Genomic DNA, 27,050 nt, shown 5'->3' with positions numbered 1-27,050 from the left:
AGTCTGGGAAGCACAAAAGGTTTTTATGCCCTCTTTTCGTGCCCCACTGATCTAGATTGATTTGGGCCAGTGACCCAGTTTATTTTAGAGTCTTGAGTTTTCATGGGTATTCTGAGAAGAAAGGATCACTAACACTTTGATATGATACCCTCTATCTAAGAATCTCAGCACACACTTCAACCAGTATGAATTGACCCTCACAACACCAGTTTGAGGTAGGTAAATATCTGGACTTGGCTGGAAACTGAGAATCCCATTTTGTGGGAAGTTCCAAAATTTCCACAACAATAAAATTGGTTGCAGAATAGAATGAAAAATGAAATTGAGACATTTCCTGTGATATGGGAATTCCAAAATTGCCCTTTCAAAAGGACTAAATGACAGAGCTGAACAAGGAACTGAGGTTCCCTGGGCTTCTAGGCTGCCCCGTAGCAAGGATGTTTGGAAGCCCTGACTGTGAGGTGGCCCACCTGGCAGAGACCTGGAAATCTCTGGAACCCTGACTCTTCAGCAGCCCCCCTGGCCTGCTGCTTGGACATGGGAAGCCTAGGAGACCAAACTGCCTAGGAGCCACAGACCTGTGAGGTTCAGGCAAGTTGGCAGCAAACCAGACATGTTTTCATCAGAAACCTGCCTGACAAGCAGGATTCCATTGATAACTACCTAGTTTCCATCAGAATTTTGACAGAATCATTCCTATGGATTTCAGTGAATCAGCATTTTATGATGGAAAAACCTATAAATATCCTATAGCTGAGGAAACTGAGATACAGACCTTTAGAGACAATTTTCAAATGGAAGTGACTAAAATTAGGCACTTAGATCCAGATTTTGTTGCCTAGCTACCTGTTTTAGGAACATAAAATCTGATTGTGTCCTTTACAGTCTCTCGTGTTCTGATAATAGAAGACATTAATTTTTAAATGGTTCATTTAAAGGCCATGAAGTTATGATATTAATAGTAGTGGAAATTAGTCCTCACCCTGCAATTTATATAGTTCCATTTAAGTGAATAGAGTCTCAGCTAGTGTAAATCAGCATAAATCTAGCTTTTGGGGGTTTTTTGATTAGGCCATTTTTGCAAATTAAAAAACAAATATCAGAGAACAGGCACACGTTGGCCAACAGCAATGCAGAGTTTTTACCATCGTGTCTTTAGCCTGACTTGGAGGGACCAGAAGTGATTGGGGCAGGTCAGTGTCTTAGAGGGACTGGAGTGACCAGACCACATTAGCTTCTTAACTCAGATTCCAATTGTGATGTGATGTTGGTTCCTGTCCCCTTTCTCTCTCGCCTTGTCCCTGGGCCATTGCATGGGTATCCTTGTGCGCAGTTTTAAGAGAGCTCAATGCTTTAATTGGCACAAAGAGAATAACCTACCCTCTCACTCTGACTAATTTTGGTGAGGAAAATCTTGCACTACCATATTCTATTTTGTGTGTGTTCTATGGATAAGTGGAAGGCTTCAGTTTGAAATGCTGTCAGTCTGACTTTCAATAAAAATACACGCATACACCTCTAAAACTTTTACAACCCTAGGAGGGAAAAAAGGGTGCACAGTATAATGTAAACAGTGAAAGAACTTCATCCACAGGGGTACTTAATGGGGTCTTCAACTACAGTGCTGTCTTTACATCCCCGTTCAGTCTCAGCAGTACAGTCTAGCTAACAAGATTTCTACTATATTAATATGTCAGTACTATCAAAGCTATATTGTATATTAAAAGGCATAGATTTCAGCTTTTCAACTCAAGTCAATTTACTTTAATCTAAATATTCTAAAGTTGTGCACACCTTATTGATTTTACAGATCTACTTCATAATAAAGTTAAAAAAACAGGAGTTGCAATGAATAGGTTTATGACTTAGTGGTGTGTGTTATTTAATAGAATGGTGCTGCCCTCTGGAGTACCATTCTGGTTTTGTTTGTTCAACGGCTGCCCTCTATTTCAGTGCTCGAGTTTCCTACTCATTCTAGCCCATTTCCAGCAGCATTTGTCTAGTGTATGGCATCATCCTAATGATTTAATAGCATTAACACCTAAGAGACCTAAATAGAAACAACTACAAAGGCTCAACTGTGCCCAATATTTTTTGTGTGGAAGAGAAGAGGGGGAGAGTGGGAGGAGCCCTCTCCCTACCTTGCACCGTCTGCACAGGGGCTGGTTGCTGTCCATTGGGTGACATAGGTACTGCTCCCTGCTAGTGCCCTGTGAGTGCTAGTTACCTGGTAGGATGGTTGGATAGCAGATTTGAGTTCCCCAGGCATTGAACAAAGTGCACACTTCACTCTTTGGGTTACGCTGTGACTCTTTCACAGAAACCAGAATTCTTCCTGCAGGTCCCAAGAAGTACACATTGTAGCAGATGCTCGTTCACCTTTTCATCCGTAGCTGAGGAGAAATTTTGCCTAAGTCCCAGTGTAATGCAGTAAAAAAACAAAACAAAACAAACCTCTAGTTTATAAGCTTCAATCTAGCCCCAAATGTCTACTTCCTCTGAGAGACAGGTATTTTTTACTCAAATGGCAGGGAAAAAGGTGGTTAAATCCAAGGGTCATCTAAAGGGAACTAGGTGGTTTAAATACAATGGGTCAGGAAATGGATGTTCTATTCTGGAAAAAAAAAGTGAGATTTCAATTTATTTTCAAATTGAGATGAAAAGACACCCCCCCCCCCCACACACACACACACCAAAATTTAAAAATGCAAAACAAAATTCCAAAAAGATTTTTATTTGGGGTCAATTGAAATAATTTTTGATTTTCATCATTTTTCTTTCTTTTTACTTTTGAAATTTATTTTATTTTATATACTAAACAAAAAGTCAAAGGAACACCATTGAAACTTACCATTTAGAAAATAGTAAAACAATAGTGAAACAACCTTTTGGGACAATTTCAGAATAGCTTTTCCAGTTGTGTTCAAAATAAAATTTCATCAAAATCTATGTAATTTGACAAAAAGATTGGTTCAATCAAAAAATATTTTGATTGAAAACTGTTTTGATGGCAGTTTTTCAACTGTCTAGTTGTAGATGTCTAATCTTAAACCTGTATGCAGACTATAACACAAGAACTATGGTCATCCCATTAAATTAATAGGCAGCAAATTTAAAACAAACAAAAAGAAGTACTTATTCACAAAACACACTCATTGCCAGGGATGTCGTGAAGGCCAAAATTATTATGGGGTTCAAAAAAAGAACTAGATAAATTCATGGAGTATCGGTCCATCAGTAGCTATTAATTCATTCCCTCTGAAATATCTGGCACCAGCCACTGTCAGAAGACAGGATACTGAGCTAGATGGACCATTGGTCTGACCCATTGTGGTCCTTCTTATGTTCTAATATTTGAGCTGTTTTGATAGGATATAGAAATCCCTCACCAATCAGAGTTCCAGTCCTAGAACTGGGGTTCTGATATAGATGATCTTATTTTTTATAAGCATATATTAAAGCTGTACAAAACATCAAATATTGTGCCATGCCTTTCAAAGAGTGCAGGAGCAAGGGCAAGGGACAGAGCAAAGGTAAAATGGTCTCGGGGTCAGATCTCTAATCTGGGCCAATGTTTAAACCTCTAATCCCATTGAAGATATATTGCTAAATTTCCAAACTAACTGTAAAACATTTAGTATCATACTACCTTTCTCTCCACCATCATAGGTGCTGCTTTACCACCACTGAAGCTAGGAAATTCAATCTGTGCTTTTAAGGCAGATGGTGGTGAGTGTAAAGCAATATATACAAGGTATTACTTCAACATTCAAACCCGCCAATGTGAGATGTTTGAATACGGTGGATGCCATGGCAATGAGAACAACTTCATAACACTAGAAGAATGCCAGGAGATGTGCGTGGTATCAGGTCAGTATCCTTTCTCCTGTCCTCTTGCATGTCCTTTATATTCATATGGTGTCTTATATCTAGATTGTGAGTTCTTAGGGGCAGGGGCCGTCTCTTGTTTGTTTCCCAGAAAAATGGGGCCTTCTGCCTGTAGGGGATATCTCAATAATAATAATTAATAATAATCACAATAATACTGTTATAACTGGGGTCACCAGGTGATGCTGCTACATAGTCATCCAAATTCTTTTTCGGGGAGTATGTCTATAGGTGTGGTGTCCCAGGGTGTGATTACAGCTCAAGCAGATGTACCCAAACTAGCTGTAATCTAGCTAAACTCTGGTTCTGGAGCAGTGAAGCTGCAGCAGCACACGTGCTTTGGTGCAGGCTAGCAATTATGCAGGGCTCCAGGTGGGTTTATACAGTGCGCACTGCCACAACTTCACTGCTCTGGGACCTGAGATAGCTAGAATAAAGCTAGTTTGGGTATGCCTATTCAAGCTGTAATTACACCCTGTGATTGCAGTGTAGACACACTTAGTGTGAGCAAATCTTCGGTCTTGGGAAGACATGGTGTGAAGGTTTTTTTATGCAAGGTTCTGGGTAAAGGTTGTTGTGTAAAATCAATTCTTGAGGTAGAGTTGCTCCCTGGATGTTGGGCTGACACTGCTGAAAGAAGGGATTGTCTGCATGCTGATAAACCCCTCTGTTCCAGGACTGGTATAAATAAAGTTATTCTTAAAATATACCCAGATTCACATCCCCCGCTTCTCCTACACTGAGAAGACAATCTGCAAGACCTCAGACATTTGCTACAGCTATTTGGCAAAGGGGCAGAAATAATCATTAATAATGCTCACAAATAATATCCTTCATCATTGTTTCTCTGTAATGCTTGTAATTGCTCAGTTTTACAGTCCGAATGACGCTTTGTCAGCTAACCGGTAGAAACAAAATAATAGGACGCATACCAAGATACACAGTTAAAAATGGCTTGATTTTTTTTGTAAGAACTGAGCACCTAAACCTCCTGCTCACTTCCAAAGGGCCTGTAGGTGTCCACACCTTTACAGATTATACCGTAAATTCAGCATAATTAAGAAAATTCCTCATATGGCATATTAAAACCTCATATGAATCACAGAAGTCATTTTGATGTGAAGGTGGTATATCCCCTGTTTATCTCTCATAGATGTCAGCAATTTGTGGTTGGGAAGTATCGCTTTGTCTGAACTTGATACTGAAACTGGATATTGTGTAAGCAGGATCTACTACAGAAATGTTTGGGCACAGTTAGATGCATTTTGTAATAAGGCTAGATCACCTTTATTATAGTTATAGCAACTTAAATTGAGTATTTCAAAAGCAAAACTTATATGAAAAAGACCTTTGAGAAAACAATGACAGATTATTATTCTGTAGAAGAGTTTATAATGACATTTTATGTAGAATATGAGCTTCAGTATTTAGGGAACACCATGCTTTCTGTTAAACAATAATCATAAAGTTCTTAGGGCTCTATCCTTGTGAAATCAGCCTTCAGGACTATTCTCCTACAGAAGTGCTACAGTCATAGAATCATAGAAGAGTAGGGTTGGAAGAGACCTCAGGAGGTCATCTAGTCCAACCGCCAGCTCAAAGCAGGACCAATCCCAGCAAGGGCTTTGTCAAGCCGGGCCTTAAAAACCTCTAAGGATGGAGATTTCACCACCTCCCTAGGTAGCCCATTCCAGTGCTTCACCACCCTCCTAGTGAAATAGTTTTTCCTAATATCAAACCTAGACCTCCCCACGCTGCAACTTGAGACTCTTGCTCCTTGTTCTGTCATCTGGTACCACTAGAACAGTCTAGCTCTATCCTCTTTGGAACCCCCCTTCAGGTAGTTGAAGGCTGCTATCAAATCCCCCCCTCACTCTTCTCTTCTGCAGACTAAATAATCCCAGTTCCCTCACCTTCTCCTCATAAGTCATGTGTCCCAGCCCCCTAATTGCTGGACTCTCTCAAATTTGTCCACATCCTTTCTGTAGTGAGGGGCCCAAAACTGGACACGATATTCCAGATGTGGCCTCACCAGTGCCAAGTGAGGGATGCTCTTAAATCAGAAAGCTATTGCCCCCTCATGAATGAGACAAATTCACATTTTATGGACTCATCACATCGCTAGGCATGCTCTTCCAAGTTCCTTTGGATACCAAATATGGATTTTGATTTCGTGGGAGACAGATGGAAGGTGTCGTGTAGATTCAGGAGGGAGCCAGAAAGGGGTTGGGAGAAAGGTTGTGAAGTGCAGGAGGAGCACTGGGTGGAAGCTGAAGGGGCAGAAGTCTCTGGGGGGTGAGTGAAAACAGCCTGAAGAGTTCCAGTAATTTTCAGTACTGTAAAAAAGTTTTTTTTGTTTTTTTTTGCACTCAGATTCATACAAATGATGTATGAATCCATTAAGATTCAAGGATTCATCTAATCCTTTGTCCTCAACAGAAATTTCCTTTCAGTCACAAACCCTCTGTTGCCCAATTGCAAAATATGGTATTAAATAGTAATGGGCCCAGGAGACCCACGGACATAAGGGATTAAGTTATTCCTAGGCTGAGCAATGCACAGATCACTTGAGATAGATTCAGAACTAAGCTGTCTTGACTTTTTGAGAAGCAATCTGAGGACCCTTCTGATAGGTTTCTGTGCAAACGTCAGTAAGTGTCATTCTGTTTGTCCTCACCATGTTCAAAGCATGCCCCTGTAACAGGCCTCCTCATAGCTCTGGAAATATGCTGATGTACTCTAGGCATCAGGCCAGAATTGCAGGATAAAAATTGACCTCCTGGGAACAGTATGTATCATCTTCATGCTTGGCAAATTTTTGTATATCATAAAATATTTAATTCTGGAAAATCATTTGGAAACTAGTTTACAATAAGAATTCAAAAGACCCTTTCCTGCTGTTCTGAACCAGAGATGCTGCAGCTTTACGACGACGCAGTTCACAGCATTGTGCTCTGTCTGTGTTACACGCTAGATGCAAAGGGCAATCTGTTTTCTTCTCTATCATGTCTATCAATTTGGAGTCTGTCACTAAGGCCTGACCCAAAGCCAGGGGCAGCTCCAGGCACCAGCGCAGCAAGCGTGTGCCTGTGGCGGCAAGCCACGGTGGGCGGCCTGCCGGTCACTGTGAGGGTGGCAGGCAGGCAGGCGGCAGGCAGGCAGCTTTCGGCAGCATGCCTGCGGGAGGTCCGCCAGTCCCGCGGCTTCAGCGACAATTCGGCGGCGGGGACGCTTTTGGCGCAGCACTGGTGGACCTCCCGCAGGCATGCCGCCGAATCCATGTGACCAGCGGACCTCCCGCAGGCATGCCGCCGAATCCATGTGACCAGAGGACCTCCCGCAGGCGTGCCACCAAAAGCCGCCTGACTGCCGTGCTTGGGGTGCCAAAAAACAGAGCCGCCCCTGCCCAAAGCCCAGTGAAGTCAACGGGAGTCTTTCCCTTGATTTCTGTGGGCTCTAGATGACATCTTAAATGTGTCTCAGGGGAGTCCCAGAAAAAAATTTGTGTCCATATAAAAAACTGCCAAGAGCAGGGGTGGGCAAACTCCGGCCTGGGGCCGCATCTGGCCCTTCAGACATTTTAATCTGGCCCTCGAGCACCTGCCGCGGAGTAGGGTCTGGGGCTTGCCCCGCTCTGGTGCTTCAGTAGGGGAGCGGGATCGGGGAACCACGACTAATGGGAGCTATAGGGGCAGCGTCTGCGAACAGGGCAGCATACGGAGCTGCCTGGCCGCACCTCTGCGTAGGAGCTGGAGGGGGAATATGCCACTCTTCTGGGAGCTGCTTGAGATAAGTGCCACTCGGAGCTGCACCCCTGACCCCCTCCCACGCCCCAACCCCCTGCCCCAGCCATGATCCCCCTTCTGCCCTCTGAATGCCTTGATCCCAGCCCGGAGCACCCTCCTGCACCCCAAACCCTCATCCCCAGAGCTCCCACACCCCAACCCTATGCCCCAGCCCGGAGCCCCTTCCCGCACACTGAACTCCTAATTTCTGAACCCACCATAGAGCCCTCACCCCCAGCAGGAGCCCTCACCCCCTCCCGCACCCCAACCCCCAATTTCATGACCATTCATAGCTTGCCCTCACGCCAAAAAGTTTGCCCACCCTGACCAAGAGCCATGTCATTAGCCCAATCCCAAACAGCTTCTTAAGTGCCTATTTTCCCTCAAAGTGTCAGAATGACGTAGAGGGGAGACGAGATAAGGGAGCAGGTGTGCAGGTCACATCAAGTGCTAAAATGTTTCCTGCTAATACTTAGCACTTACTGTACATAGTGCTTCTCCTCATAGTTTGCGAACATTAACTAATCCTCCCAAGAGATAGGTACCATAAATAAATATTCTATCTCTTTATTAGAGGTAGGGAAATAAAGGTAGAGAGTTTAACACTTAGTCACATCCATAGAATGAATTTGGGTCAAAGCCAGGATTACGGCTGAGGGACTGTAGTTTCAAAAGTAACAAGGTATATTGCTTCCTTACTGAATAGCGGGGGTAGGCATAGGATTAAGAACCTGGATTTTATTCCAATGATTTGCTGTGTGACCATGGGGAAGTCATTTAACTGCTCTTTGATTTAGTTTCCCCATCTGTCACATGGAGGTGAGGATTCCTACTTAATGGGGCATTGTGAGGCCTAACTGGGCCAAAGTAGTGGGCAATTCAGTAAGCAAGGTAAACTAAAAAGAAGGAACTCTCATGGAAGCCTGAATTTAAGAATGACATATGTCCTGAAGTATGTTAACAGATAGAAATATCAATAGTATACCTTGCACCAATTTTGCATTCAGTAGGTGGGCAATGTACATGTTGAGGGGGCAGAAATGAGCAGAAAAGCAACTAACAAGAAGGTTAAGTTATCTTACACACTCCTGCTAATTCCCTTGCCACCTACTGCTTCCTTTGATTCTCCCAGACAGAAAATTGTACTCATTTTGCACTCTCACTGAACGCCAAATCAGTGCAATTTATATCACTTAACCACATACACCTTTGTTTCTGATCAGTCTGCACCAGTCTATTGTGTTGTCAAACTTAGTTCTATGCTTAGCCCACTAGAACATCCCCCACCCCACTGCAAACTGTCTGATTTCATATCAGGTCAAATGTTTGGATTTCAAATTTTAGAAGCAAAGTGGGTTTAATTATAATTTTTTTAAAATATTATATTTTATAAAGATTCTTCTTTGAAGCTGTCATGTCGCACACTGAGCTACCTCTGATGACATAGAAATTTCACTGCAAAATTTCAGCAATGACCTGTGACAATGATAATGACTGTGTCACTACTAACCCTTCCATCAGCAGTAGCTTTCTGGACAATGAACTTAAGACTCAGTTTTATTGGCTTCGGCTAAGACTCAGAACAGAGCCTTCAAGGCGGAAGTTCCTCTAAAAGTGAAGATGCAACAGTGAAAAGTAGCCTAAATCTATTCTTAGGGGTTTCAGATGAGTAGTTTGCCCTGTATTTACCCTAGTGTCATTGAGATTCAAAATTAAAGTTCAGCCAGCAGCAAGTGCATGTAAGAATGATATACCAAAAAATAATGATATGCTATTATGTGGCTGACAGATGAAATACCCAGGATACTGGAGATTCTATAGCAATTAAGGTAGTGTTAATCAGCATTTCAGAGTCTGCAAGAACAGGCTGAATAAATTTACCCCAGTTCTAACTGGGCTCAGTAACCTCACTGGGGAATCACTTCTGAATGGGTTGAGGAGGGGTGCAGCCTTTACATCATCTTTTGAATTTCCTTTTCCTGCAGTGCAGATAGTAGTTAGTATTTTTGCAGCCATGTGCCCAGAATTATTTTTTTGTAGAAGTTAATACAGTTTATCAAAGGCCTTTACAATTTTTTTTCTCTATTTCTTTTAAAAGCACGTTTCTATGGTTCCCTACCTATTTGGATGTTCATTAGCATACAAAAATACCATACAATTCAAATGGTTTTTAGCCTTGTTTTTTAAGATAATCATTTTAAGAAACTGCCAGATGTAGGAGGGAGAGTGTTCTTGGCAGGAAATCCAGCTGGGACAGGAGTTCAACTCAGGTGAACATGAACCTTGGAATCTCTTGATCCAGTACACAAAGCCAGCATGAGTAATCACATCCCAGTCCATTCCCACTTCTTATGTTACCTTTCTTGGCTGCTCCAGACTGCCCTGTCAATCTCTTTAGCTATTTGTCCTACACAGAATTGAATCTTGTGGGTTCACTGTGGAATACATATCTACCCTTTTTTTAATTTGCTAAAAGTCTGATTCAGGAAAGCACTAAAGCATAGGCTTAAAGTCAGTGGGACAACTTTGCAGCTTAAAGTCAAACGGCTGCGTAAGTGCTTAGATGCATCAAAGCCTAAGTGAATATAATAATGTGAAAGATTTTGTGTTCCACAAAGCAGATGATTCCCTGGCTCCCGTAAATGCATATTGTTTATCATATACATTTCTGTAACAAACATGTCTTTGAATCACAAATAACTAATACTATTTTTTATTACAACTCATGCAGTATTAACATACATTTTTAAAAAGAAAAATATAAATTAGTCAAATTGTATCATTCCTATTTGGCATAGAACTTGTATATTTAACTACCATTGGGATTTCTAGACCAAAATTCCTTCTTTGAGGTCATATTCATAAATTTGTGTCAGAGATTTAATTTAATTTATCCTGTAAGCAACCAATCCAGAAATTATTTTCAATATTTATTAAACTTTCATAAAAGAAACCCATACAAACAAATGCCATGTAAGTATTTATTCTAAAAATCTTTATTCTCCAGCAAAATTATCCAAAGGGAAAAACCTTTGTCTAAAGGGGTCTTTATCAGTTGTACAACAGCGTACAACTTTTTGATTAGAAAAATATGATTAACCTGTTTGTATTCATGGGGATTTGTGCTACTCAAGAAAACAAAGCACATGTATCAGAATAGCAAACAAAGCTCCTTTCTTGATTTGTTTTTGACACTAAAAAGGTCAGGATTTTGGAGTGTGAGGATTCGCCTCTTGTTTTCTATCCACCTGACTGACACTTGGCACACTTCCGTTGTCATCTGGACTTGGGATTCAGCTGGAACACTAAAGCATTTTCTCTCTCCTCTTCTGACACAGGTACAGAGTAGGGAAGCCTCTTGCATGTAGCTCATGCCAAAATGTCACCCTCTGGTCACTTGGAATGGTCCATCAGGATAGAGGGGATAAGAGTAAGGAAAGAAAGGTTGATGCATAATGAATCAAGGGTGAAGATTTTACAGGAGTCATGAGCATATGTAATCAGTAAGGTGCCATGGGAGGAAGTCGATCTCACCACATGGCTCTTTTCTCCTCAATCTAATGTAGTCGGGTTGTTAGAGACAGAGTCTGAAGCAGGAAAAAGAGGTCCCCTTCCCTAAACTCCAAAGGCAAAAGGTGTTGGGGCAAATCCTGGTAAAGCTTTTAAAGATGGTATAAAGCTAATCTTTGATGTCTTCTGATCCAATGCCCCCGTGCCAGAATCTCAGCTGGGGTAAATTGGCATAGTTTCATAGACTGAAATGGAACCAAGCTGCTTTATGCCAGCTAAGAATCTGACTTACTGTGTACAAGTCTGGCCTCAAGCCTATTTAAGATACCTAGTATGTAACCTAGCAGCAGCTCTGTGGCAGGTGCTAATGGACCAAAGGGGCTGTGAATCTGCAGCCAGGGATGGGCACAACATAGGAGCATCTGTTGTGCCTTCTCTACACCAGTAGCTGGGAAGGTGACAGGTAGTATAGGGGGCAGATAAAATGGCTTTATGGCCAAAATTCACCTTCAGTGCCAGTTAACCATAAACCCAGGTTAACCGGCTAATTAATCTAGTTTCGTCAGCATGATTCAATAGAACTGGATCTTATTGTTGAATCTGGTGCTCCATCTCAGCATTATTTTAACTGCTTAAATACATCTTAATGTTACCAGTGTTTCAACACAGCTATATCTATGCCGCAAACAAAATGTTTCTTGTTAATATTTTAAATTTAGGAATTAAGGAAAACTCACAAAATGAGAAATGCTTGGTTAAAAGGGAAATGTCTCAGAAATAAACAAACACCCAAGACATACCCATGAAACTTCCACTGCCACAGCACTTCAGCAATAATGGGATGTGCATGCATCTTCCATGGACCACTCACGTAAACCCCAGAAATGAAAGATGCTTTGGAGCAAGCACGAGGAAAGGCTAAAAGTTCATGCACGCTAATTAAGATATGAGACATGTAGGCCTGACATCATAAGTAATTAAGCCCATGAGGGAGGCCTTATTTCTTAGAAGATAGATTAGGGAGGTGAATGAATTATTAGGCTGAAAATTGAAGGTTTGTGCTAAATATAAGTAAATAGGTCAGTAGGCTAAGAATACAAAATGTCTGAGCCAGCTAAGATAAGAGGGAGAACAGCCAGGGAATCCTTTAGCACAAACAAAATAAGAATGGACAAAATAAGTTTAAAAATATGGAGATGGGGTAAAAATGTAGGTCAAACAAACAATGCTTGGACAAAGCATGCCATGTAGGAATTAGTAACTAATCCAATCCAAAAATGTGTAATGCAATGTATAGTAAATGCAAAAAATGTAGAATGTATATGCAGATGATACAAAATTACTAAAGATAGTTAAGACCCAGGCAGACTGCAAGAGCTACAAAAGGATCTCTCAAAACTGAGTGACTGGGCAACAAAATGGCAGATGAAATTTAATGTTGATAAATGGAAAGTAATGCACATTGGAAAGCATAATCCCATATAAAATGATGGGATCTAAATTAGCTGTTACTACTCAAGAAAGAGATCTTGGAGTCTTTGAGTGGATGTTTTCAGAGAACTATCCACAATGTGCAGCGGCAGTAAAAAAGCGAACAGAATGCTGGGAATAATTAAGAAAGGGATAGATAATAGGACAGAAAATATCATGTTGCCTCTATATAAATCAATGGTATGCCCACATCTTGAATACTCTGTACAGATGTGGTTGCCCCATCTCAAAAAAGATATATTGGATTTGGAAAAGGTTCAGAAAAGGGCAACAAAAATGATTAGGGGTATAGAATGGCTTCCGTATGAGGAGAGATTAATAAGACTGGGACTTTTCCGCTTGGAAAAGAGATGGCTAAAGGGAGATATGATTGAGGTCTCTAAAATCATGACTGGTGTAGAGAAAGTAGATAAGGAAGTGTTGTTTACTACTTCTCATAACACAAGAACTAGGGGTCACCAAATGAAATTAATAGGCAACAGCTTTAAAACAAATAAAAGGAAGTATTTCTTCCCACAAAGCACAGTCAATCTGTGGAACTCCTTGCCAGAGGATGTTGTGAAGGCCAAGACCAGAACAGGGTTCAAAAAAGAACTAGATAAATTCATGGAGGATAGGTCCATCAATGGCTATTAGCCAGGATGGGCAGGAATGGTGTCCCTAGCCTCTGTTTGCCAGAAGCTGGAAATGAGCAACAGGGGATGGATCACTTGATGATTACTTGTTCTGTTCATTCCCTCTGGGGAACCTGGCATTGGCCACTGTCGGAAGACAGGATACTGAGCTAGATGGACCTTTGGTCTGACCCAGTAGAGCCATTCTTATGTTCTGGCATTAAACTTGCAATCAATGCGGGGAAGTAGACTGTAGTGAAACAGTCTGATGTTACCATCCAGAAAATAGAAAGGTTGTGGGGTTATACATAAGTGTAGAGGGGTTTGGCCGGGGCTCGTCCCTCTCCGCGGTGGCGGGGAACCACACCGCCTCACTACTTCCTTCCAGTTGCTGACGGGGAATTAGCCTTGGTTCCAGGAGGATTTATCAGTATTTATCTAGGAGGCCCAGGTCCTGGGTCAGGGCAGGGCAGCAAGGAATCAATGTCTCAGGCCCTCAGGCAGGTGCTGAGCAAACAGTATTTATCTAGTAGGCCCAGGCCCTGGGTCAGGGTGGGCAGCAAAGAGTCAGTGGCTCAGGCCATATGTCATTTTCAGGCAGGGGCTGAGCAAAGCCAAGTAAACAACAAGCCCAGGCTGTTGGCTCAGAAGGGCCTAGGAGAGGGGGAGACTGCCACCCACAAGCTGGGTGGCAGGGGGGACGCAGGCCCATCCACTTCACTGCGTCCCAGCCCGGGGCCTTAGCAGCGGCAGAAGGCCTGCTGCTGAGTCAGTGGGGATACTGGCTGCAACACACTGACATAGGTGCTCGCAGTGCTGCAGCCAGACTAGGGTCGACTGCCCCCAGGCTACTTCTGAACTCCCCCTCTGGAGGTACCGGGGTCCGGATGGTGGTCCAGCACCAGGGGATCCAGCACCATGGGCTCCTCTGGGTAACTGGCGAGAGGCAGGCTAGGCAGCTCCTCTGGGCTCTGGTTGGCCTCGCATGTCGGCAGGTCAAGCCAGTCCTCGGATCCGCTGTGGGTCGCCAGGGTCTCCCAACCGGGAGCTAGGCCAGAGGCATCTGGCCTCTCCGGTGGCTGCTCCTCGAGTGAGTTCTGGGGTCGGGCTTTTATACTTCCCGTCCTGCACCCTGACCTCGGGGGGGCAGGCACAGGACTCGCTGGCTCCGCCCACTCTGATGTGGGAGGGGCTCGTCCCTGTCTGTGGTGGCGGGGAACCACATCACCTCACTACAATAAGGTACAAACTTTTGCTAACAGGAAGGGCCAGAAATATGTTCAAATGAAACATAGTCACTACACTGTGTATTTGTTGTCTTTGAAGAATAATTTTTTTAAATGATGCCATCTGGATTATCCCGGGGAAGAAGGAAAATGCATCACAATGGAACTTCATACTGATTCTGCTATCCTGATAGTTTTGCTTTAAAAATCCAAAATGAAATTATGGCATGATGCTTTCAAAAGAACAAATATGTCAAAGACTGCCCAGAAAGAGAAGTTACTCTTGGGATGAAGTGCATTAAAAACCAGTGCCAGAAGTTTAACATTTACCATGAGCACCTCTGTAATCGAAGAGCCATGAAAAGTTATGGTGCTATAGATATGTTTATTATTAATCATAATTCAAGAGGAACAAGTTGTTTAATACTGAACTAAAAAGAGACTATTAAAATTATGTTTAAAGTCAACACTTCAATGGTGTTTTCTTATAAGATATTCTCTTAATATACTATATACTTATATACTAAATGTGTGTATGGTGATGCACAGAGCAAATAAAGATTGAGTCCCTTCCTGAACAGCTTCCTTACTGAGGCCCCGATTCTGCAGTTTGTTGCCTGAGATGAACTGCTGCATCCAGGCAAAGCCCCATGAAGCAGCCCACCTGCAGGTAGTGAATTGCAGGTGGAGCTTTAGTTAAGAAGACCAGGAGAAAATTGCTATGCCAGGGGATGGGGACAAGCTGAGTTTGAGCACAGTAGGATTATGTGGTCACATAAGAAGCTAGCATGTATATACAGATAGATGAACTTTTATTTAGTTAAATTTGGTTAAATTGATTTCAGCATAGCTTATAAGCAACCTTGAAGGAATAGGTTATAAGACGGAACTTAAAGGAAAGGAGGAGGTTAAGTGGAGGTGGAAGGAAGTCTGGAAATGGGCCTGGAAGAAGAACATAAAGGAGGCATTAAGAGAAGTGATTTTCCCTGTTTTTTCAGTTTGTAACATGATGTCTCTTTTTAAGTGGCTGGTCCCCACAGATGATAAGAGCCTCTGGTTATTGTTACTACTGTAGATCAAGTGGTAGAGTCCTGTGGTTTGCTTTTGCTTCAATTCTTGCTGATAACCATGGCGGAGATTGTTACATTCAGACTCTGTCTATGAATTGGTTAATCATGGGTTCCCCAGATTTATTTTTTGTTCAAAATTGTCTGACAAATAGTTTGCACAAATAGATTCGGGCCTATGCACTCACAAACTTTTCATAAAGTCCCAATTTTTGATCCCTGATTAGATGACCTAAAGTGAGTAATTCTGAGGTGAATGTTTGTGCATGGTTACAAATGAAAGTTTCCTCCCTGCAGTGTTCATGTAAACAAGAGATTTGCATGAGTGTTCATGGATGAACAAACATGGTCAGATCAAGTCACAATTTGGATGTGAACACCAACAAGATGCCTGCGAAAGAACCTGCAAAGAATCCTAAGGACCTGACTGCTTGATTCAGTCTTCTTGCTGGCTTTGACCCGTTATCCAATCCTGATGCTGTTCGGAAAACAGATAAAGAATATAATTCAAATGTACTACTTTGATGCAAATATTTTTTAAAAGGTTGATAGTCATAAGAATGGAATGTACCTAATACTTAACACATACTGTAACTGGAGAATCTTTCCAGGGCTGGAGGCTTCTTGGGCATATATTAGCATCACGCTTTTTCTATTGAAATATGAAGTATATTTAGCTTTTTTCAAATGAGTAATGTTGACAAAAACTTTAAACTACAGACCTTGGAATTAGCATCCAAGAATTTGTTTTATATAAAACAAACAGAAGGATTTGCAAGGCCTACCCAGCTTTTCTCAACACTGTAACATAACATTAAGTCAACTGAGGTATTCTCATTTTAACAGATCTCTGTTTATTGTTCTATGTTTAGCACATTGTAGTCCAGTGATTATTTCAAAGAGGGAGATTCAATTCTACCTTAAATCAACGCACTGAGAAGCTTTCCATTAACGACTTCTATGGGCTTTGGCTCAGGCTCCGATACTGGGGTTTGATTATAGGAGCAAAATGGAAAATGTCTTGGGGTTCATTTTAGAGTTGCATGAATGAACTTCAAATTCCTAGACAGTATGTCAGTGGGTCAAGTAAGAAAATATAGGATTCATTTTTTAAGTCAAATATCCCAGTTCTTAAATGTAACCATGGGTTGAAGGAAGGGCAGTTTTAAAACAAATAATATTGAGCATATTTTTAATATCAGTGAAATGAATAGGATCATCACTTTGGAAATATTGAGTTAGATTGTGCCTATTTCTGCATGAGTGTGAATGGGGGAAAGGGGAGAGGGCACAAGGAGCTTTCCCAAAAACCTTGCACCACAACAAAGAGGCTAAAGACAATCCCAGTTCTTGTGTGCCCTGCTAATACTAGCCGCAGTGCTGCAACAGCTGAACAATTGCTGTGGTTGGGCCACATCTGCATGGAGACTTGAAGCCATGTCCATACCATTCTAGAACCATATCTAAACCTAGCTTTTGCTAGAAAAAGGATTACGCTGTTTTAAATCTGAGTAGACAAATTCAATGTAGACAGGTGATTAAAATTGTCAAGAGCCTAGGTTACATAGGAGCATAAGTGCCTAAGTCACTTTGGAGAATGGACTTCGAATCCAAGGTATCACTGAAAGTCTGTCAGTATATAAGGTGGCAGAGTGGGCTGTCTGAAGAGGGGAGCAGTTGCCACAATCTCTCTAAAAACTTGTCTATATAGGTAACCCCAGATGCAGCTCCTCTGGTATGTGTGCTTTGGTTGCCTGGTATAGATGAGCCACTGGCTGCCAATGATATTTAAAGCATTCTGTCTATTGAACCTGTGCTGAGCAAACTTAAATGACATGAGGTGAAATCCTCACTCCATTGAAGTCAATGGGTGTTTTGCTATTGTCTTCAGTGGGGCCAGGAATCCTCCCCCATGTCACAGTAGCACAGCTATAGCAGGCGTTTCCATGTAAATAGCGCTGAAACCAGTGTTAGCAAAAGTGTAAAATATTTGCAATATTTTTCTAATGTAGACAAGACCTAGGGATGTTGCAATAGCGATTTTTTTTCCATATTCTCCCCAAAGTAGGGCTTTGGTTAAATGCCACAGTCTCATTCTAGAGATGAACCTCTTGCTATTCATTTAAAAATATATATTTTTCTTTCTATTGCAGAATTCCCGGTGAAGAAAACCCGTAGAAGATTTGGAAAAGGTAATTTTAATATTGTAATTACTTAGCAGTGTCTTATTTGGAGACAATAGGGAATGACTTTTTTATGGTAGGTCCCCTGTTGCATCTCTAAAAGTGATCAGTGCTCCAGAATACATTCTGATATTGAGCAACTTCAGGCTTAAATGGCGTCAGAGTCCTCGGTATTCACTGAGAGTATCTGGGATGACAGTGATTACTAAACCAATAGCAAGCAACCCCTCCTCTCCAAAATAAAAATGTTAAGCATTTTTTTCCCATTCCTTCAGTAATGAGGAAAGGGGGACTTTAACTGATTCTTCAAGAGTTACGAGGACATTAAATTCAGAGGGGAATCTGAGATGAAGGTATTGCCTTTTCCACGGCACTAAAATTTTACCATTCAAGTACTTCCTCTGCTAAGGAGTTAGTGAGCTGACAATTATAGTTTGTTTAGCCTGTATGCTTGTGATTATTGTTTGCATAGTCGTGAATAAAAAGGATTTTGTATTTGCATGTTCAGACTATTGTGCTTTCAGGTAAGAAATAAACATTAGACAGTAGTGGCTTAACAATACAGGTTAATTGAGTTGACTAACACCATTAAAACTCAGAGCTTCTAAAATATCCACATTTTCTGCCATTGCCCCAGGAGTGTAACTTTTTTTTTTTCATAGCGAACATGAATATACTCATTAATCTGTGAAAAAGGGAGACCCCAAATTTAATCAGAAGAAGCACAGCACTATGCTATCCTATCATTGCTGCCTATCCACTTGATGTCAAAGATTCCACTGTAGTCTGAGGCCTTTTGTGGTCTGAAATGGCCAAATAGCCCCACTAACTTCATAGAACTTAGTATTTTATGTTGCTAGTAAATTCTTTTCCTCTGCTTACCAGCTCTTCTCCCTCTTCTCCTTTGTGTGCATGGGCATACGCATGCTGTTCTTCTTGGCGATGAAGGTGGGGCTGTTTTGGAGTGGATGTTACTCCACACAGATATGGCACATTTACAAGTATAAATGTACTGAACTACTCTCATTTTTGATGTTTGTAAATTAATATTCTGGTATTTTTCAAACCAATTAGTCTTCAAAAATTTCTAAACAATCACTATAAAAAGTATAGTTTGAAAAAGGGACCTGATTTTATACCATGGAGTCCTTAAAGTTGACTTTCCACAGATGCTGCAGAAGTTTGGCAATATTTCCCTGAAGGTCTAACCCTCATTTCCATGCTTTCCATGACAGAACAGCAAATGCCCTGCAAAACTCAGCTGTTGTAGCTAATCATCAACAGTATTAAATGTTGACTATTTCTGTAGTAATACACTCTTGGATATTAAGTCTCCAGGGAAGGACAGGACGACTCAGATGCACAATGATAGCATTTGCGTATGTCACTATATTCAAGGTTGCATCATCACCTTATCCTTCATAACTGCTAATCTTGAAAAGCTTATGACAGCTGTACAAATTAGCTCTGAGCTAAAACTCAGTGTACTAGATTTCATCACAAGAGCACATTTTAATATCAGCTTTAAGTTTTCTAGCAAGCTGATCCGCTGTTTAAGCAATATGAATTATTATCCAATCTTTCTCCAGCTCCCTTAATTCAGTTAACACAGGTCCTTCTTTGTTCTTTCATTATGTTGTTTCTCCTGCTGGAATTCTGTGCCACTGCGTAATGCAGAATTTGCACAGAATAAATGTTTCTTGCAGAATTTTATTTTTTCCCCACAGAATTAGTGATTCTTCCTCCCTCCAGCACTCCTGCCAATGGCACAGACTGCTGGGGCTCCCGCTGTCAGGAAGAGCGTGATTATATTGTGTTGTTTTGACAAAATACACCTCTACCCTGATATAACGCTGTCCTCAGGAGCCAAAAAATCTTAACGCGTTATAGGCGAAACCGCGTTATATCGAACTTGCTTTGATCCGCCGGCTCGCACAGCCCTGCCCCCCCCCGAGCGCTGCTTTACCGCGTTATATCCGAATTCGTGTTATATCGGGTCGCGTTATATCAGGGTAGAGCTGTATGCAGAATTTTGCAGAATTTTAGAATATTGTGCACCAAATTTTTTAATATTTTGGCACAGAATTCCCCCAAGAGTAGTTGTGCAGCATTTGGTGAAAAACCCTTCCCCTCTGCTGGGCCTATTGTCTGAGAGAGCCTTTTAGTGCCATTCTATATAAGCAACTATCTATCTCGTTGAAATTCTCAGCTGAAAGCATAGTGTCTCCCTTCCCAGACCACTCAACTTCATTGTCCTGTGCAAAGTGCATTTTGTAACTCTGTGAAGTGCCTTGGAATGCATTTTGTATGAATGATGCTAATCCAAATGGTGTTATGCTTGAATTGTATTGTAAATGTATTTACTGGCAGAAGATGCAATTTTTCAATCTAACTACAAACAGCCCAGATGTAAAATGAAATGTAGGTAGTAAACAATTTTTGAATATTATTCACTTTGGTTACTTAAAATAAAATATTAAGATAGTCTGATTTACTTTTTAATGATGATATCTGCACATTATCTCGTTGAAGCGTCACAAAAAGTTTTGCTAAGTACAAGACATCAACAGCATTTCTAAGCAGAGATCTGGGAAGGATGGAAGTTTCATTTCATAAAGCATTCTGAGATTTTGAAACATGGCTTCATTTAAAATTTGGGTCATTTGAAATGTTTCATTTTAACAAAATGAAAATAGTATAACAATATAATAGAAAATATTTAAAAATTGAAATGAAAATCATTTCAAAATGAAAATTCGAAATGTTTTGTTCTGAAAATGTTCAACTGGGACATGTTGACATTGCCAGAACTTTTTCCATATTTTTCTATTCTGATGTAATCGACCTAATTTCATGATGTGTTTTGATTTTGATGGAACTGCATATTCCGATGAAAAATGGTTCCATCAAAGTTTCTCCAACCAGTTCTATTTCTAAGACAGACTAAAATTATGCATTCATAATATAGGGTATGGGTGCTTTTATAAAATAGGTATTATTAATATTAAATTAATACATATTCATAAATACACATACACATATTCATAAATATAATTTGAATGTAACAAATTATAATAAATATTTAAATATACAATATTCCATAATAGTTCTGAATTAGATGTTTTGGTCAAATGTGTATCTGATAAGTGACACCTTTTAAATTATGGATCAGAGTTTGCTTTCATTTATACCAGAGTTAATTCTAAGCACCTTCACTGACTTCAGTGGGATTACTGTAGATTTACTTGGTGTAATTGACCATTTACATTCAACTGGCAGGCCACAGTGGCTCAAACAGATCCATTCTCACTATTCTATATCTCACACATAATGAGTGTTTTGTGTGGTTGCCTAAATATACATTTACCTAATTAGTCAGTCAATCAGATACAGAATGCATATTTCAAAATATGTGTACCTGACAGTTCAGAATGACTCAAAATCACAGTTATGTTTTATTTCCTGCCATGATTTTATTTCTTAACTTCATTTAGAGAAAAATTAAATAAAATGAATATCTACACTTTAAGGCTAACCTTATAGCTATGACAGAAGCTAACAAAATCAAGGATCATTTTGCTTTTCCCTTTACTGCCATAGCCCAAGATGATGGGTCTTCAGATCTCTATATTAATCTTGTCTGAATATTGTATGATTTTCCCATATTTTCTTGGTTTGTGCTGTAATCATGTAGTACTAACTAGATTCAAAAGTGATGCTAAATCTCACCCCAGATTTCTGTCCCATTGCACAACAGTTCAACGTCTGAGACAAAATACACTCTGTTCCTTTAAGTTATGTCCCCTTTCCCTTCTATTTTAGCATTAGTTCTTTATACCTCCTTCTCTCTGCTTCTATAACTCCCACTAATACTGACTTGATGCATTTATCAAGTGGTGAATAATTTGTAGTAAGATTCAAATAAGATAAGCAAGACATAATTCGTTCTTTGATTCAAAGAGTCAGTTTCTTACTAAGAACATCTATCGTTTGATTGGTCATCAAATCTTCTGTTTCAGATCACACAGATAATTCACTGTAGCTGGAGCTTTGCTATATGATAAGTGAGGAGCAGGCAATCAAAATTATTTTGCTCTCATGCTCCAATGCAGTATTGCAGTGAGATTTTTGTTAGTTTTTTTCACTCCTTAGTTTGAAGTTACAGGCCTCTCTTAAAAAGTTTTTCTAGTTCTGTTGTAGTTTTGATCACAGAGAACATGGGTTATATTTTTCTCCTCAATCTTTATTTTCAACAGAAAAGCCCAACTTCTGTTTTATGGAGCAAGACCCTGGAATCTGTCGAGGCTATTTTTCCAGATATTTCTATAACAAGGAGTCACAGCAGTGTGAAAAGTTCATGTATGGTGGATGCCTGGGAAATCAGAACAACTTTAAGGCCTTGGAAGAATGCCAGATTGCCTGCCAGGACAATTGTAAGTTTCTTGTTGTTGTTGTTGTTGTTGCTGTTCTCATTTTTATTTTTATTTTTGTATGAAAAATGTATTGTTTTAAGGGATTTGTGGGGAAGGCGTATAATGCAAATTAAAGACCTGGATTCTGCAATAAGCACTGCATCGAGCTAACGCATTTAGCCGTGAAGAATTAAGGTTTTGTTTTATTTTTTTTTAAATAGCATAAAGCTAGTGCTGGTTATTTGGCACTGCTTAGTTCCAATGAATATTGCAGAATTCCTGATTCGTTCAGTTAAATATCTGTAGATATTTTCATCTTAAAAATTCCAGTAAAATATTCATTAATGTTGTCTAGTGTACCTAATATTACAATTTAAAAAAAAACTTTTAAATCAAAATGAATGTGTTTGATATCACATCCCTAGTGCATATGCAAATTTCATTGATCAAAAGTCCATTTCCCCATGCCTGAAATAAGAGTAAATTTTTATATAATACAAAAAACAATTAATGGAAAAAATACAGGGCCATGTGGGATATACTGGTTTAGCTCCACTGATTTCAACAGATCTATAAAAACAAAAAAAGCCACGATCGGCGGCGGCAGTTCAGAGGCAGTTCCTTCGCTCCTAGAGGGAGTGAGAGACCTGCCACCCCCGAAATTGCCGCAGATGCCGCCCCTCTCCCTTGGCTGCCCCAAGCACCTGCTTGTTAAACTGGTGCCTGGAGCCGGCCCTGTATACCATGCCTTGTTTCTGGCCTGAATCTGGATAAGGGTCATATGAATTATTAGTAATAATACATATTTGAAAGGAATTTTATATGTGCACTGACTAGAATGTTGGCAGTGCAACAACTAAAATAATGAATTTCAGTTCGGATCTTAAATTATTCGGGGGACAGAGTGGTCCCAGGATAGCATTTGTTCCAATCCCATATGGTAAAAATACCAGTGGGAGTTGGAGAAAGGTTGGTTTTTAGTGTTATTAATTTCACACTTGGAGTCAGTCAAACCAGTATTAGTCTCATGTTAGTTTCAAGGTCTAGGCTGTCCAGATATCCCTTTAGTCACTATTTCTCTCTTTTTCTTTCAGCAAATTCACTGCAATTAGACCACTATGAAGAACACCCCATCATGATGAACAATAGCTCTCCTGTTGCAAAGCCCGGTGAGTTTTCAAGGCTTTTTGGTAAGAATTTCCTTTTGAATTTGCATGGGTAAAACAAATGGAGATGACAATTCCTCTGAAAGTGAAGGGATAAAGAAAATATTATCTATAGATCTACAGACATTAAGAAATACTTGGTGGCAAAACATAAATTATTTGTACATGATTTGTATGGTAGAGACTGAACAGTTTTCTTCTATGGCCTGGAGTAAACATTGACATGTAAGAGACACTAAAATGTACTATTCTTTAAGTGTAATGACTGTGAGACACATAATTACCATAGAAAAGATTAAATTCAGTTACTGTATGGCGACAGAGAAGGGGAAAGTGAATAAATTTGAGCTATGTCTGATCCTACCTGAGTTTTTCCCACATAGAGACCAGGGTGTCTGCCTTCCATACATAGCAAGAGTTTCTTGGCTTTTTCCCTCTATGCCAAATGAATTCTCTGCTGGTGATTTGCAGCTGGACTACAGACCCCTTCAGCCACCTGGATGGTCCAGAGGGGCCATAATCAGATTTCGGAATTTGGCCCAATAAAATTATCGGACCTGATTCTCATGTACACTAAGACCATTTTACACTACTCTGGTAAGGGGGTATAAGTAACATGGGTGTAAATTTCATTTGTATCCATTTCAAGGCTGTCAGAGAGGTGTAGAGTCAACTGAATGTAAATAAGCCACGGGCCCTTCAACTCTGATGTTAGCTCTGGACCAGTTTCCACAGTTGAGGACTGTGCATTAGAGATTGAAAATTTGTCCAGGTTTTGAATGGTAAATGTGGTTGAGGCATGTTAATTTGTGATCCACAGTTTTACAAGAGGGAACGCGCAACAGCTGGGAAAAGACTGATCCCTCTCACCAAGTCTTTCTGATGGTCTTCTGCACTTGTACTCACATATACTTCCTGAGATTGGGTGATGGCTAATGCATTCACTGATCCTTCAGTGTTTGACGTTGGCTATAAGATAATGGATGGGGAATGTATCAGTGCTCTTTGCTTAGTAAGATTTTAATAATAAACTCTGGAAATTCGCTGGTGTTGTGTTACATTTCTTGCATGCATTGTGAGGATATTCACTTTTGGCCTGAGGATAAGCTTTTGTGACGGTATCTATTTTGGGTACCAGTTTGCAGCATTTGATGCTGAGACAGCAACTCTCAGTTGCTGCAGTAGCTAAGCTATTAGCAGAGAGGACAGCATTTTGGACGACTATTTTGCTGAAAAGTCTTACAGAAATGCAAGCTTTTTCTAACACGAAAGCATAAATACAGAGTCATAATAGCATGTGAATTCCTTGAGATATATTTACTAATTATGTGAGTCTGAAAATCTCACACACAACAAATGTATGAAAATGAGAGGGCATAATCAATTGTTTTTCTAAAGCATTTTCTATTTTTAAATAAATGGGCATGTTATGGACCCAATAAAGAATGCTCTCCACGGTATCACTCATTATAGGAAATATATTAACATACCATTGAAAATTTATTTAATCTCTGTTTCAAAGAAAGAAACGTGTTGTTGGTAATAGATCAGAAGCTGCAGAAACATGAAATAAATAAGCTACCAACAAACCTATTGCCATATAGAGAATTGAATTCTTCTATTTCTAGATGGAACCATATTTCTTCTTTAAGTGCAAATCTGAAACTTCTTGCAATGTTGCTCCCTATGATCATGCTGCTGACAGAAAAGATCATTTAGTCGGATTCTCCTTCTGGGTGTAAATCACAGGGTAATTTCATTTTACACTGCTGGAAAACCAGAGAAAGTAAGCCGAGAATCAAACCTTTCATTTTCTGATGGAACAGAAAGGGGAAGCTGACTTGTGATATTCTCCACACTCCACTGTGCCATTTAAACATAGTGCAGGAGTGAAATCCAATTATCAGCACAATCCATATGGATTTATGCAGGTTGTCAATTCCTATTCTTGTTACTAAAAGATTCTCTCCAAACGTGGCCCTGACCCTCTACTGGGGTAAATTGGCATTGCTCTACCTGTTAACATACCTGTAGCAATTTATACTCTCAGATCTGATCTGTTGGATGCAAGACCTGATCATCTGTTATCTTTGTAACAGTTCTGCAATTTATGTGAAGATTGTTCAGTTTTCTCATCCCTGACAACCAGAAAGCTGAGACCGAAATTTAGGTACTACAATAAAGTAGGGCTCAGAGAACAGTTTGGTGATGTCTCTGAAATTATTAGATATATGAAAGATAACACAGCAAACATGCATTGTGTCACACTTGGCTCTTGGACCCTATCCATGGATAGAGGAAGAATGAGTGAGCTGGCTGCTTCCTGCAAAGGAGTCCAAACAGCCTGTGTCCAGCCCTCAAGTACAGGACAGAGTCCCTGTTCAGTGGTGGTTCTCTTTCCTTCCCTGTTTTTCAACAAATTTCAAAACTTTCCAGTCTGAGCACCCGAGGATCTCCAACTTCCCAGCTTCTGGCTTTTCATCAGGCAACCACATGTAGCTCTGGAGAGGCTGGAAGCCTGGGCTCCTGTGGAGCCCACCAAGGCCTGGCTTCTGTCAAAAACTTCAACGGAACTGACGTGTTCTCATGGAATGTTTCTATTCCATTGTATCAGCAGTTTCTGATAGAAAGCTCTTTTGTTGGAACACTTTCTGCCATCACTCCTCAGAAGCCTTCGCTCTGTTCCTTGCATGTATACAATACAATGGATTCTTTCATTGCCTGTTCATAACCATGTGGTGCTGAGCTATGGGACATTTTATCTGGCAAATAATAAACATAGGAAGTCCAGGTATATGAAATTGTCACTGGAAATCTAAAACCTGCATAAATGAAGGGGTTTGGATAAACAGGAGAACAAGAATTCAGAGGATAAAGCCAAAAGTCTTTAAGGGTCATAGAGCTCAAGGCCAGAAGGGACCACCAGATCATCTAGTCTGCTGCCCTATATATCACAGAACACCACCACCCAGCCATCTGCACACAAATCCCAAATGGAAAAACTGCCTTGACTTCAGTAGGCTTTGCATCAAACCCATAATGTTATTTTAAGTGCCAGTAGAGTAACGCTGTAGTTACAAGCATAAAATAATTGGATGTATGACTCCTAATTAGAGCAGCCAAAGGTGTGATTGCAGAATGTGTAGACATAAGCAAGCTAGCTAGCTACCAGCAGCGATGAAGTTGTGGCAGCATGGACTTCGGTGCAGGCTAGCTGCCCAAGTAAGTACCCAGGATCCTGGGCAGGCTTGTAAAGATCATGCTGAAGCCTGTGCTTCACTGATATTTTTGAAAACAATTCGTGTCTACTGCCTGTGCAACAAGACCTAGCCTGGTAAGCTCAAAGGCTGTCCAGACCTCTGTGTGGTGGGGCTGAGGGCGGGGAGAGAGAGACACACTGTGCAAATGTGGTTACATACTTCTAACATGTTTTTTTTAATTGTGTCAATCTCACATTGATGGCGACTATCACAGTAGTCAGTATATTAAAATCAAAATCCGTTAATCACCGGTATAATTGTGGGACATGAAATCCACAATAGAGCTTGTTTCTTTTTATCATTACATTTTTTTTCTTAATTACGACCTTCATGCAGAGTTGCCTTTCTACGTAGATGAAGGGTACAGATTTTCACAGGCTGGCTGTTTCCATGAAGCTGCACAAAATGCAGGGGACATGCAGGCATCCTGAAGATTGTGACAATCCAT

The 27,050-nt window shown here is 40.5% G+C and overlaps 1 protein-coding gene across 9 annotated transcripts in view; it reads left to right on the top strand.

The window, feature by feature from the left end:
• TFPI (tissue factor pathway inhibitor) overlaps positions 1-27,050 on the top strand; it is a 251,892-nt gene that overhangs the window by 213,866 nt on the left and 10,976 nt on the right. For 5 of the 9 annotated variants that reach the window (XM_065561978.1, XM_065561976.1, XM_065561979.1 and 2 more), the window contains 4 exons: positions 3,670-3,870; positions 17,735-17,773; positions 22,021-22,197; positions 23,271-23,366. In XM_065561978.1, the coding sequence (XP_065418050.1) occupies positions 3,670-3,870; positions 17,735-17,773; positions 22,021-22,197; positions 23,271-23,366 (513 nt within the window). Of the gene's footprint in view, positions 1-3,669; positions 3,871-17,734; positions 17,774-22,020; positions 22,198-23,270; positions 23,367-24,162; positions 24,386-27,050 lie in introns of those variants that run through there. The other 4 variants (XM_005306570.5, XM_065561975.1, XM_042860641.2 and 1 more) reach the window with 2 other exon arrangements.

The sequence above is a fragment of the Chrysemys picta genome, chromosome 11 (genome assembly GCF_011386835.1).
Source record: "Chrysemys picta bellii isolate R12L10 chromosome 11, ASM1138683v2, whole genome shotgun sequence".
NCBI lineage: Eukaryota > Metazoa > Chordata > Testudines > Emydidae > Chrysemys > Chrysemys picta.
Note: the sequence above shows the minus strand (reverse complement) of the source record. Positions and strands in the feature narration are given on the sequence as shown.